This window comes from Passer montanus, unplaced genomic scaffold (assembly GCF_014805655.1).
Source record: "Passer montanus isolate IOZ18808 unplaced genomic scaffold, ASM1480565v1 scaffold13, whole genome shotgun sequence".
In the NCBI taxonomy this organism is placed as follows: domain Eukaryota; kingdom Metazoa; phylum Chordata; class Aves; order Passeriformes; family Passeridae; genus Passer; species Passer montanus.
The window spans coordinates 4596925-4611106 of record NW_024359832.1 but is presented as its reverse complement, the minus strand read 5'-3'; the positions used below and the strand labels follow the sequence as shown (position 1 = coordinate 4611106).

The 14182-nt window shown below is 36.9% G+C and overlaps 1 protein-coding gene across 2 annotated transcripts in view; it reads right to left on the bottom strand.

Annotated features, from left to right (window-relative positions):
• KCTD8 (potassium channel tetramerization domain containing 8) overlaps window positions 1-14182 on the bottom strand; it is a 92144-nt gene that overhangs the window by 73943 nt on the left and 4019 nt on the right. The window contains exon 2 of one of the 2 annotated variants that reach the window (XM_039699081.1): window positions 9259-9424. The exons of the other annotated variant lie outside the window; for it this stretch is intronic. Coding sequence (XP_039555015.1) covers window positions 9333-9424 — 92 coding nt within the window. The 3' untranslated portion in view covers window positions 9259-9332. Of the gene's footprint in view, window positions 1-9258; window positions 9425-14182 lie in introns of those variants that run through there. 2 annotated transcript variants of the gene reach the window in all.

The window sequence follows — 14182 nt, the reverse complement described above, 5'->3', positions numbered from 1 at the left end:
AAACAAGGGTAATCCTTATGCTTACAAAATCCAGTTCTTGAAGACAAACCTCCTGCTTTCAATTAAATCATGAATATGAATAAAGACAAATCATTTGGGTGGTTTGAAGTATCCTGGCATTCATGTGCTCTTCAGATTCAATCAGAACACATGAGCAAGATAAAAATCTTCTGTTGGAGTGAACTTCTCTCAGCTTGCAGGAACAGAAAAAACAAACAAAACAAAACAAAACAAAAAACAAAAAAGGTTCCTTCTGTTTTGCAAAGTGCTGGGCATGGATGATTAAAAATGAAGGGAAAAATGGCTACAAAATGGCTACAGGAATCCAGTGGGCCTCCCTGCCTCTGAATACTCTCTATAATCCAGTCTTGAAAACTGAGTACTTTGGAAGAGTGAAATTCCTTGTACCAAGGGGGAGTCCCAGTTTTACCATCCACCACAAGGTGGAAGAGAACCAACCATGACAGAACACAAAAACATTGAACAAGTAACATCCCCAAGTTCAAATTTCTGCATAATACTGTCCATGTAAGTATTTTTTTCTCAAACTCTGTATCATTCTTTCTACTGATCTGAAGAGGCCTAATTGGAGGGCAAGTTTCTGTTATATGAAAATCTCTGAGAGAAGATATTGATATTCAAATTTAGAAAGAAAAAAAATCCCTGTTGCAAAAAAATAATAGGTACATCCTTTGACAATCTAACCTGGCAGTTAGAAAACTCATCTGGGAGGTGGGAAGTCTATATTCAATAATTTGTTCTCTCTGATTTAAAGAACTGGAAACTTCCACCTCCCACATAACTGCCCCAAGACTATAGCTCATTTTTCTGCACCAAATTCCAACTTAGAACCATTTGTTTCTTCCCCTAACTAGCAAGCAATCATCTAAGCAGTACTATCAAATATAATTTGAATTGCATTTTTATAGTAAGCCATCTGCATCTTTTTGCTCTGGCAGAGTTACGTAATAAATTATAGACAGGACTATCACTTTCTGTGATATGCAAAAAATGCCAGAAAATAGGACCATATTTTGAAAAAAATATTCAGTTTCTGTGAATGCTGCAGTAGAAGACAGAAAAACATCTATTTGGCCTGCCTTCCTTCCAGCAATATTAATGAAATTTCAGCTATGGCAGATCCAGTAAAAAAGTAAGAGAAAATTTGTTTTCCTGTATTTCAATTTGGCTTTATCCAGCTCATTCAGGAGGGATGTAGCAAAAAAAAAACCAACTGAATAAATAAGGCAGAAAATGAATGCAGTGAGGTCCCAGAAGCCACCAAGTTAAGCTAAATTTTCTTTAAGAAAATGTATTCATGGCAGTATGCTTCCCAGCCTCAGGCAAGAGCCTTCCAGATTTTTAAATGTTTAACTCCAATGAAAAAGGTGAAGGTATTGCATCAAATTTTCCTTTGCGAAGTACAAATTGGACAGAAACTTGAAGCCATCTTATTTTTGAATTTTTGAACAAACCATACAATGAGAATAGTCTTCATAAATTTTACAAAAGGAAAATGTAAACAACTCTTGACTTTCTAATTTTTTGGGATTTTTTCAAGTGCTTTTATACCTTCTTTCTTTCTCTCATCTATTCCTCATAGAGTCAGTCAATCTTATGTCAGGTGTCTTTTTTTTTCCTACACTTGTATTGTAAAGTATTTAATTTCTCCTGATATGTCTATTTCTCTTGTCTTCACTGCAGAATCTCTTGGTATTTATTGTTTTAAAAACTTCTGTCCCCTCTTTTCAGGGCATTAACTGGAGGTTTTCTTTCAAGAAGGTTGAAAATACAAACAATAGAGACAGCTGCTTGCTTTAATAACCCTCTGTTTTCATGGACCCCATCCATAAATTTTGAACATTATTTACTAATTTGAAATTGAACTACAACTACTAACTTCCAGCTTTTAGCCTTCACATTTCTGCCACATTTACTCTTCCAGAGCCCATTTGTTTCTAAATATGGTGTCCCTCAATCCTCATTCCAACAACCTTTCAGTTAAAATACTACAAGTCAGCAAACTTCCAGTCTTTCAACTAACACACAATCCAGGAATGCATCCCAGTTCATAGGTAGAATTATGAGCCCCAGCAGTTTTCCAGCACTAAAACAGCAGTATCTAGGTGCACCCTAGCACCTCCCAGCTTTCCACCACCACCCCTCCAGCACTTGGTTTTCTTGGAAAGAGAAAGAAGCTGTGTTTTCTCTCACTGATTTCTCAGTATAGACAACATATGGCTTAAAACTGTGAGGCAATCTGCTCAGAGTCTGGCTGCACTCTCAGCTCTAACTCAATACAGCTTTTCACTTGAAGTTTCTATGAATGCAATTCCTTGGGGATGGCATTGAAAGACAGCCCCAGTTCATCTCACATCCAGCCAAGGCAAGCCTGGTTCGATCAGCTTGAATAGACTTCCATTTGTACAAAGAAAAAGGAAAAAAAAAATTGCATTATTCTTTGCCCATCCATATGTGGCTCATCAAAATCCAGTCTCCCACCTGCAATTCTTTAAGCTATGTATGTAGAAGGAAACATGAAACAGAAGGATTTCTTCCCCCCTGGATAAATTAAATCAATTCCCCTGTCATGCACTAGTGCTAAGGCACTGCCATCTAGTGTGGAAAATCAATATAACAAAGAAAGAGGAAAAATAGGGAAAAAATATAAAGAGTGTTTACAAAAAGGCAGATGAAATTCTATTGACTTCCATGAATTTTGAATATCAATTCATGATATTCATAACATTCATCATTCCACTTTATGGTAAAGCACAGAAGCCCTCCCTTTTAAGGAAAATTCCTGACCTGAGAGGCTGCAATGGATTTCATCAGACAGTACTGCATCATGTCAGACAAACTCAGCAGAGCCCTTACTCCCTGCAGCCTCATTTGGTGTAACTCTGTGAAACTGAAATGCTACAGTATTTAACGGTGGGAATCTCTTGGTAGAAAAGAGCCTTTTCTTAATTGACACATATTTTGCTGCAAACTTACAGTTCAAGACTCGATTCTCTAGATCATGTCACATGGAAAGCATTGCAACATAGCAATCTGCAAGACCAGAAAATCAGAAATTTTTGGATTTTGCCACTTTGTGTACTAGCTGAAGATATTCTCTTGTCTTCCAAACACTTCTTTCCATGCAGCCCCAGTTTCCTTAGTTTTATGTCCCGTGAAATTACCTACAATTGTTCAATGAACAGGATTTGCAATGCAATGCAAAGGATTTGACCTGTTTCACTTGGACCATCTTTGCACAGATGAAGTTAAGTACACATGACATGAGCCAATGGAGCATAGACAGGATAAATTTACACAAGTTGCAAAGCCTTCATAAAGACCAGTGATTATAAACACCTTTATATTATTTAGTATTTCTACATCTTGTTGTAATCTCTAATAATGCTGTTATGATCAAGAATTTTAAACACTTGATTAACACTGTTGCTGACTTCTTTCCAGAACTGCAGCAAGAGAGTTTTACATATTGCTGGTGCAGATATTCCATATCATCCTGAATAAAACCCTCTTTAGAATACAAGCTATATCAATGACTGAAAGTTAACACAGCCCTAAGGATTTTGAATACCATGTCACTTAAGTTTGGATTCATATTTAATGAAGACACAGAGGGACAGACTAGCTGTCACCATCAAGACATCCAGATGTTCTCTAAGTGGATGTAGGTGAGCTCATAACAGGAGTATCTGTACCAACCTCCCCAATACCTCCATTGCAATAAATAGTGATAGAAATACACTGTACCTTAAAAACATACGCCCCACCTAGAAGAATAACTTTGGAGAAGAAAACATATTACTAAGCATAACTGACACAATTTCACTAATATTGAGTGTTTTGACAACCTACAACTGACACAAGAACTTACTTAAGATCTTTTTATTATGCTGCTCTTCTATTATCATGTATCTATATTTAACTATTGGGTGTCAGTCAAAGCAAACAATATTTTTTTTTAGTTTGTTGTCATAAGGGAATTTTTAACAGCACAAAGAACCTTCAGCTACATCACTTCAGCAATCTTTTCAGTAATGTGGGAAAAGCAAGAGGAATATTCAACTTTTTTTATAATCCTAGTTATTAGTGCCTCATGTTCCATTCTTACATTAAAATTTCAAGAAGGAAAAAATGTAAACTGTTGAAATATCCTAATAATTAATTACCTTGTATTTACATTATGCATCCATTATGCAGTGTACTGCTAAAAAGTAACTCTATATAGTTCATATTTCCTTTACTATTATTTTTAATAGTAAAAAAGGCTACCAAAATAATTCTCTTCAGCATTTTTGCAGTTGCTACATAAATTGATTCAAGCTATACTAGGGGAAAAATACAGAAGCCGAAAATCAGCAGCAAAAAATATAACACAATAAAGGAACTCAGCACTGGCTAAAACCATCAAAATGGAGAGAAACCCAAAGAAATCCAAGGCAGTCTGTCACCTTTATGAGAGATAGCACCAGAATCTCTCCAAAAAATGACAATAAATATTATTTGAAACAGTGGTGATTTTCTGAATTTGTGATAGTTCTTTCTTCAAGCAACATATGATCAATAACGACAGTGTTATCCAATAAGTAGTTTGATTACTTTTGCAGATACTTTCTTAACTGTAGCATATTTAAAATTCTATGGCTTTGAATTTGGGCCAGAAAGTCCTACAAGAAACTTTATCCTGAAGCAATTATTTCCATTCTGATAGGACACACTGATATAAGTAAAAAGACAACATAAACCTAAAGCTTTGAAGTTTATGACTTTGAGAATAATCAGAATTTATAGCTTTCTAGCATCTACCTAATTTACCTGCAGCAGTTCACTTGCCCTTTTCTGAGAAGTGTTTTCAAATAGCCAATGTCAATGTAAATCACATCAGAGAAGAGAAGAGAACCAGAAGATAACTTAGGAGCAGTCCAACCTCCTGCTCAAAAGCACAGTCAGTTATGAGGTTGGATCAGGCTAGCAGGGCTTGATCCAGACAAATCCTAAAAGCTTCAAAGGACAGACAACATGCACAGCATCACTGCACAGGCTGTCCAACACCTCCTTAATGGAGGAAATGCTTTGCCTTTTGTCAAGGAACTTTTAAGTCCATTAGGAAGCTTGAAGGCTGAGTTTTATGTGCCTGCCATATGTAACGTTTAACACTTGATCCTGATCCACAGTCTAAAACCATATACCTTTTTGAATTCAAATTATGGCAACATGCTCTGGACCAGCAGTAATTGTCTAGTAATTTGCAACAGTCTTGCTACATGACTGCTTGATAATAAATAGCTTTTACTAGCATTGCTTTCCCTGTTACAAACTGACCCAATTGAGCAAATTAATGAGTAAGAGCTAACCACTGTTAGAAAGCCAGGTGAATTTCAATAAAATGCCAATTTCTGGATTGCTAAACCTACGCTGTAACTGCAGGATATGGAAGGAAAGAAATAAGTGTGGTTTATTGCCAGTCACGGAGGTGATAAGAAAAACTAAATTTTCCAAACCAGCAGTCTAAATTCAAATTTTTCTATCCCTGCTGCTTGCCTGGTATTCAAAGTGCAGATGGAAATTTTCACTGAACTTGACTGGATTTTCTGAAAATACATTCAAGATTGAAAGCATTGATTTGGAGGTCAATTTTAGTCTTGCAATATTCTCAAATGTGATTCATTACATGGTTCATTAAAATGGTTAACTATTTTTGCTAGTAATCTATGATGACAGAGGATAATCCTGACTTCAAAATCATGTATTAAAATATTTTTTAAAAACAAAGGATGTCTTCTCAATGTTCAGAATATTTTTTCTGTGTTCAGAAAATGCAGCCACTCTACCACTCCAGGTTTCTTTGTACTTTTATGCATCATGTGTGATAATATAAAAAGTCTTGCATACATCATTAATATTAATTATAAATGAAAAAAATTGCCATAGTCTAAAAAGCAAATAATTTTTTTCCATTTTTTAAATTTCAGATTACTTATTGCTTAAAACAACTGCTTTTGTCCCTCCATACTTCACAGACAAATAAAGAATATTCAGATTAACTGTATTAAGTTTGAGGTTACTACTGAATTTAAGCTGCTTCAGCAGCATGGTTGCAGGAACACAAACGGTGTGCCATAACACTGCATAAATATTAGTTAGATGCAACTCTAGTCTTACTGGTGCCTTTGACCAAGAACCCTTTGGTTTTCATGCATAAAAATAACTCAAGGAGTTATTTCTCATGTATTTTGAGGTATAACAAGTTTTTAATTGTGGAATGCCCCACCCTGACTCAGTGCTCTGGCACTGAATCACATCAGTGACTGTCACTGATGTGTCACTGGCCAGAGGTCATTGGAGGATGCAGCTCTTGACTTATTTGCTGATATTCACAGAGGGCAGACATGGGAAACATATATAAATTATATATATACACCCATGGGACACCCCCAGGGCTGTACTAGCCCCACTGGGTTTCCCCAGCCTGTCCAGGACCTATTCCAGCTGTCTCCCCTGGGGATGGCAGAGCCCAAGGCAGCAGCACAGACACCCTCCAGCTCCCCATGGCCTTACACCCACCTTGCCAAGACCACCCAAAAGCACCACGAGCCCCACACATGCTTTTGGCAAGGGTGACCAGCGTTCAGCCTAGCTCCTAAGCCCATGTCAGATCCCTCAAACCAGAAAAGCAAAACCATCTTCTGGAACATGGACTTGCACAGCCATGCGGTTTTTATTCATGGCATCCCTAGAAATGGGATTTAGGAAGGAAGCACTGCCAGGAGACAGTAGCTGGGGAACTGATTAGAGAGAGAGCATTTAACCTAATCTCCTCTGCCACGAGCACATTCTGCTTCCTGTAATTAAATGTGATCACAGATGCAATTATTTAGGGGTATAATTCCACAAATTTAGACACCAAACTACCTTAACTACAGGTGGGAAAAATAAATACTGAAAGCAGAGGAATAAAAATGTAAGTGCTGTTATGACTGCAGGCTGAACTACTAGACAGCTAGAAGTCACATGAAGATATAAACTTAGCAGGTTATGAGGTAAAACTTCAAAAATTCCAATAATCCTCAAGCATCTAAATAACAAACACTTCTGAGAAGTTTTTCCCTTCTACCCTGAAGAATTATAGGGTTATTTTGAAGCCAAAGGATGTAATTATCTGCTACTTCATATGTTTTAGGGGGAACAAAACCACATAGACTGTGTCTCTCTCTCTCTCTAAGATTTAGAGAGGTTATCTTCACTTCCTGTATCCCCAGAAACAAACTGACAATGTGAAGATGAGAAATTTATATTTGCAAGCTATGACAACATTAAGATAGGTAAACAAGCACAGCTTTCTAAGAGATTGGTAACAGAAAACTGAAATCTGTGGGTCCTGGGAAAGTAAAAATTCCAAGCAGGATTGCTAATTACAATATACTTAGCTCCATTCCTTACAGAGTTTTGTTTTACTCTTTAAATATGAGAAGGTTTAACTACACATAGTTCTTCTCCAGAGAAGGGGTACTTCAATAGTAAGTCAAGCAGAAAGGCAGGTGTGAGATTTGATGCCAAAATTTTGAAATTAAAAAAGGACAGAAACAACCTTGCTTGAACAACAGTCCCATTCTATCGTGCATCATAAATAGCTAAATTACTTTGTTCTTTCTTTTTTCCCTCTGAAGTCCAAGTAGCTTCAGCAATATTGATCAGCATTTGTATAAAGCTCTATAATGGTATTTTTAGAAGGACAGAATGAGTGATATTTATATTAGCCAACACTGGAAAGAGACAAAAATAGATGGAAAGGCAAGAGTAGCCATGCCTCTGCTTTGTTTCAGAACTGCTCAAAAGCCACAGTAGGCATTAACAACAGAAATAGTAACAGCTGTCTGAAAAGAACAATACTGGCAAGTGACTGCCTATAAAAGGGTGACTGTGAGAAGAAAGGGAAAGAAAATGTGTTTACTAAGAAAATCTAGCAAAAAGTGTTGTTTAGTTTTAATCTTTCTCCACTGTATTATCTACACATTACACTAATTAAATTGTTGGCACTCAATTTTACTGATTTATTTTATCTGCCTTCCAGCCCTTCTGTAGTTGATTTTCATATTATTTTGTATTCATGAGTTTCAATGAGAATGAAAAAGCTAGGATTAAGAACCAAAGTGTTAGAGAGTACTTCTGTATACACAAACTGGACATTTGTCATTACTCTCATAGTTTTGCAAGTATGGTGGTTTAAATGATGATTTGAGTAACAAAAAAGAGGGGGAATCTCAATTAAACTGTTAGTAAGAGGTTATGAAAGTAACCCTTTTGGAGAAAAATTATTTATATAATCATGAATATGCAATACTGGGCCTTTTTGCTCCTATCATTAAATAAAGAGTTTCACAGATCTCCCTGTGACATATATAAAATACTCACTGATACAAAGTTTTTGGAATGATAGTACACTTCCATTAACTTCTGTGGAATACACTGACATAGTTGTAATCCTTGAAAGAACCTCTACATTCATTAAAATACAAAAGAATTTCACTACTAACTTAAGTTGCAGGAGAGTGCTTATAACAGAATGTGACAAGAGTCCCTGAGCACTAGTACTTCTCTCTTTGGGAATATTTGTTAATCTTACCAAAGGGTAAAACCCAGCAGGCATGAAAGAGAGAAGACACAAATGCATCTGAAGGTTATTGTTTGCTTATACAAAAAATAGAATATACTGACTTAGTTTCCACATAATATCTTTCTGCTAATGCAAAGAGAACATCTCTATAATTATTAAATACAACTGAATGTATGCTAAGCAAAAACTTGGAATCTTTACTTTCATATATAAAAGTCAATGATGATGTTGATTTTTCCCCTCAGTTTCCCAGCCCACACCTTCTATCCCTGAAGAGGTGTGCAGAATACCTATTTCAGTGCACAAGGTGCCATGAGCACCTGTACTTGTAACTGAATTGCTGTCTCTGCATTGAGTTATACACAGTATTTTTTTAAAAGTGTTGTAGGATTCTCTTCAAAAGAAAGTACTATTGTTTTTTATTCAATAAGCTACTCTAGGTTTATTTTTTTGCTAAGTGCATGTCATTGGGACAGAAAGCAGGTCAGGCACAGGTTACGTGACTGGAGCAGTGCAAAGCCAACCCAGAGGCAGTGGCATTCCCCAGAGGCTGCAGCCCCCGTCTCTGCACCTCCTGCTCAGAGCCTCTGCCACAGCGTTCAGGCATGTTAGGAACAATGAGAAAGGGCACAACTACATTTTGACCCAGCTGCTCTCAGCTGCAAGATATTGATGAAGGAATCATTGCACCAGCTGTAACTCAGCTTAAGGCCAGGCAGACCCCACTGCACAAGGAACAGGCAAACACACTGTTCCACATCCCAGAAGGCACAGCTCCTCTTCTGAGCAACCCTGGGAAAGACAACATACAAGAAAACTCACAAAGACATAGTATTTGCATAAAAGTTTTTAAAGCATTGAATTCATCTTGCTGCTAGAGTCATGAAGCTCATTAACACCACTGTGATTTTTACTGGTGAAGTCCCCAAAATATTTAGAGCTGTGATGATACAAATGCAATTGCACCTTGCAGCAAGATGCACTCTTTAGTTTGTCTTCCGTACACTGACAAAATGCAACATGCTTTGTAAGTGTAGCCACCACAATCTTATAAAATGCAACCAAAATGGAATGGCATCAGTTTCTAAAGTTGCCTAAAAATTACAAACCATCACTGCTTAATTCCTGGCACGATTTTGTATATTAGAAACAGATACAAAACCAAAGTACCACTCGTGTAATTTGAATTTCACCTTGAATTTCATGTGAGGGACTAGGACAAGGCTATTTGTTGCTTCAGTCCCAGTGAAGTCGCAATTTTGAATGGAACTTGATTATTCTCAGTTTCACACACTGCTGGTCTTTATATATATGATTAGTTCTATTTAGGTCAAAGAAAAAAAAACAAAAAGGAATTAATTCTCTTAATATTCTTGAATTTATATGAGGTAAAAGCTAAATGTGCAATTACTGGCTTAAAAATAAAAAAAAATTAAAAATACTAAACATTTAAATGAAAGTACTCAAATTCTGCTGAGAATGATATTTTACACATAGGATTTTTTTCTTCTAACATTTATTCAATATATGAATTTTAAGTAGAGTATAAATTACTTCTTCTGAAAAAGAACATGCAGTTTGATCAAGCTGGAGTGAACAACCTCCACAGGAAATCCATCATGAAGCATTTGATTTGCTAAAGCAAAATGGAATTTGCCTAGTAATTTTTTTTAAGGATTTTCCACTGGCCTTCCAGTGGCTTGGTTTATAAAAGAGCTGTGATTTGAGTGGCATTAGTACTCCACATGCTTTAGGAAAAAAAAAACATGTCTTGTAAGGAGAAGTGAAACAAAATCATTCTTGGATATAAAAATAACATCAGTTTGTTAGGTTAGAATCTTAGCTGGTATAGAGCCTCCCAACTTTTTTCAGTCATAGTCAAATAACCACCAACCAAATAAGCAGTGTGTAGTGTGAAAAAGCCCTGCAAATGCACCACAGGCAGCTTAACTCTGTAACAAACTTCTTACAGTAAAGTACTCCAAAACTGGAGGAAGAAAATCTGAAGAAAAATCTGGGAGCAAATGCAGAGCAGGGCTGCAGCGTTCACCTCTCCTGCAGCGTGCGACAGCCAGGACCTGCTGAGTTGCTGAGACAATGCAGGACAATGCTGAGCTGGCTGCAAGCTCCACTAAGCACCACAGCAGTCTCGAGCTGCTCAGGACCCCAGCAGGGTGAGATGGATGCTCACCACCCTGTGCTCTTTCCTTCTTGACCCAGCTGGGTATTCCGAGCTCGTCCTTAAACTGGTGACACACCAGAACACGAGCAATTCCTTCTGGCCGCTTTGTGCAGGCCATGCTGCTGTGCAGCTGGACCAAGAAGAGGACCTTTCCTCACACTCTTCCCTCCTCACACTCACAGGATCTTACTTCTGACCTCTGAGACAGCTATCTGAGCAGTTCTTAATTTCTGGACACCTGTGTGTGGAACTATGGCAAGAAAGGGGATAATGTGACAATCAATGAACAAATTCATGGTACAAATCTCAGAGAATTTTTGTTTGCCACACAAATTCTCACCACAGTGTAACAAATGTGGTATTTGCTACAAAGAAGGCCAGCCATAGTGAAATACCAGTCATATCATACTGAGAAGACAAACATTGCAAAATATATTTTATTAGCAGTAATGTTTTAATTTTAAATCATCTGCCTGGAACAATATTAAAATAAAGCTTTTGTATGTATAACTTCTGTGCTTGAACAGTAGATAACTTGAATTTTGTGTTGACACTAAAGAAAAAATAAAATATGATTTGCTCATCTTACTGTGAAAAAATAAACATTTCCCAGCAACTACTGTCATAAATCCTTGAAAATCTATAAAATGATCTGACACCAAGAAGTGGCTCTCTTGCAAAATATTACTGATCCAGCAAAGTCAGCTTTTCTAACACTGCCACTTTTTCCCCCAAGTAATCCACAAGAAATACCAGTCTGGGATAATATCAAAACCCATGTGTTTCCATTTCCTGACATCAGAAATAACAGCTGCTTCCATCAATTCTTGCTTATTCTTTATCTAGCATTGATCCTGGTATATAATATTCAGGATAGTTGATTTTCTTAGTTAATCCCTAGTTCTGTTTTTAAAATACCACACAACATTTTCAACACTCAGCTCTGAATATTTAAAGGCTCCACAGTACTTAAAATATGATTTTACTGTAGTAAGACCAGAAACTGGAGACAATAGATAAAACGTGATCACAAATCATTGTATTGAGTTATGCATATTTTGAAGGAAGTGTAAAAAAACATCAAGAGGTTCCTGGCATAGTTTTTCACTGCAGCAGTGTCTTTTTATCAGCTGTAGAGGAATTCAGATTATTTTCATTTCTTATTAGAAAGTCAAATCTGTTCAAAGTTCTTTATAATCTCATATTTTAAAATACTTCTGAGATAAAATCTATTGGTTGAAATTATGACAAACATCAGAACACCAGTTTCAGACTAGATTATCACATATTATATGAAGTGGAAGCATAAGAGTAATATTCTTATATTATTAATTATGACTGAACACTTTGATTCATCCCTTTGCATTCAGGAACCCATATTTCGGAAGAATGACAAGATAAGAAGCAGTCTATTATTTACTTAATTTTAAGCTCTATTAAGAGTTGAGCTGAAATTATAAAACAGAACATCATAAAGTTCTGCACCAGTTTTCCAAAGTCAAAGGACTGCCTACAAAATTGCTCTTTAAAGGGCTTTGCTGTCAGAAACAACACTGTAAATCTTTAAACTGTTAGAAATCTGAAGCTTTTCTACACTGTGCCTGTGATACTGATTTAATCCTTCACATCACCCCACCCCACTCAAAATTTGTACTCTAATCTTTGATGCTCTGGCTCAGGTTCAAAGTAAATTGTCCCAATTTATCTCCATGTGTCACAGAGATGTAACTTCCTTGGTCTCCTTTTTCTCCTCAATGTCTTACATATATTTATTCCAGATTAAAAAAACTCCACCAAAGGTGCAGTGATGGATGAAGAAGAGCTTGCCATGGTCACAGCAACCATCTGCAGGATGGCTCTCACACCACTCTGCCCTCAAAAGAGCAGTTTAGGGTTACCTGCCAACCCACCAACCCCTCGCTACTCCAGTGGGATGCTGAACTGGATCTGGCACTTACAACCCCTCCAAGTATTTTACATGCAATGACACAATCAATGTTGGTTAGGTTTCACAGTTGCTGTTGGACGGAGGGGTTTTTTTGGGGGGGGGGATTTCTGCTATAATTTTGTTTGAGTTTGGCTGGTTTTTTTTTTTCAAAACACCATATTGCCTCCTAAAAATTCATTTCTTCCAACTGCTTATTCCCCATCTGATTACAAAATTATTATCACTTGTTTACGACAATTTCCACAGCAGCCAATGTAATCTCAAAGTGCTGTGACTTCAAGTGGAAAATAAGCATCATAAATCCATGCTAATGTCACCTGTTATAAAACAAAAACAAGAGAAAAGGAAAACAGAAACTGTCATATGTGAAACAGGAGTACCAACATAGAAAGCATGTCAACATTTTCAGGAAATAGTACTGTAGTCTTCTTATAATAAAGATGTCAGTTCAGCACAGTAAGCTTTCAGCTGAGCACAATACTCTCAACACCCCTAAGTCACATTGCATAGCAGATGTTAAAAGCAAAATCCATTAGGACTAATTAGATTCTGCAGAAGAAAAAAAACTAGTAATAGCATGCACAGGCAATCTTGCATTACACAACAGCACTGAGAGATACCATGAACCACCAAAAAAAAAATGCCCTCAAAAAACATTAAACATGTAAATTTCACCCTTTTCTCACAAAGATGTACACTAACTGAAGACATGTTGCAGTGTTTGCAGCCACGGGAAGAAGCAAGGTCTCCTGTCTCCAGTTAGAAGCAACTTTTGTGATGGCCATAACCTACTGTATATTAACAGGTAATTAATTAATCTGTCATCCTCTATGGCAGTGTGGAACTAAGCAGCAGAAGAGTTTGAGCATCCCTCCCAAATGCATATGCACTTCATGTTACACTAACCTGACCCAAGTCATCCTCATGTGTACTAAGGTGAGTATTAATAGCATGGAGCCAAAAAAAACTCAGTTTGTGGTACTCTCTGATGGAGCCTTTTCACTACCATATAGGAGTTTACTCCTTTAAATGACCATTAAGAGACAGAGACAGAATTTGTAATGGACATGTGGAACAGATCTACAAGCGCTTTCCAAAACTGAGCCACCAATGCAAGGTACAGGCTAAATTCTGGCCATGTACTAACTGTGTAGACAAATTAATCTGTCATTGCATACATGATAGCTCAAACACCACTAGGGGCAAAGAACTTAATTTTTTTAATAGGATTTATACATACTAAGAAGGAAATCTGGTTTTGCATTTGTCATGACACATGGCCAAAGGCTGAAGTGTTATTTCCTGGCAAGCAGTGTCAAATAACTCTGGTTCCTCAATCAGAATTAGTCTGCATCTATCCCTAGATATTAAACAGTTCATAAATGAGTTAAATGCATATGCAGTATCCCAGATGAATTTA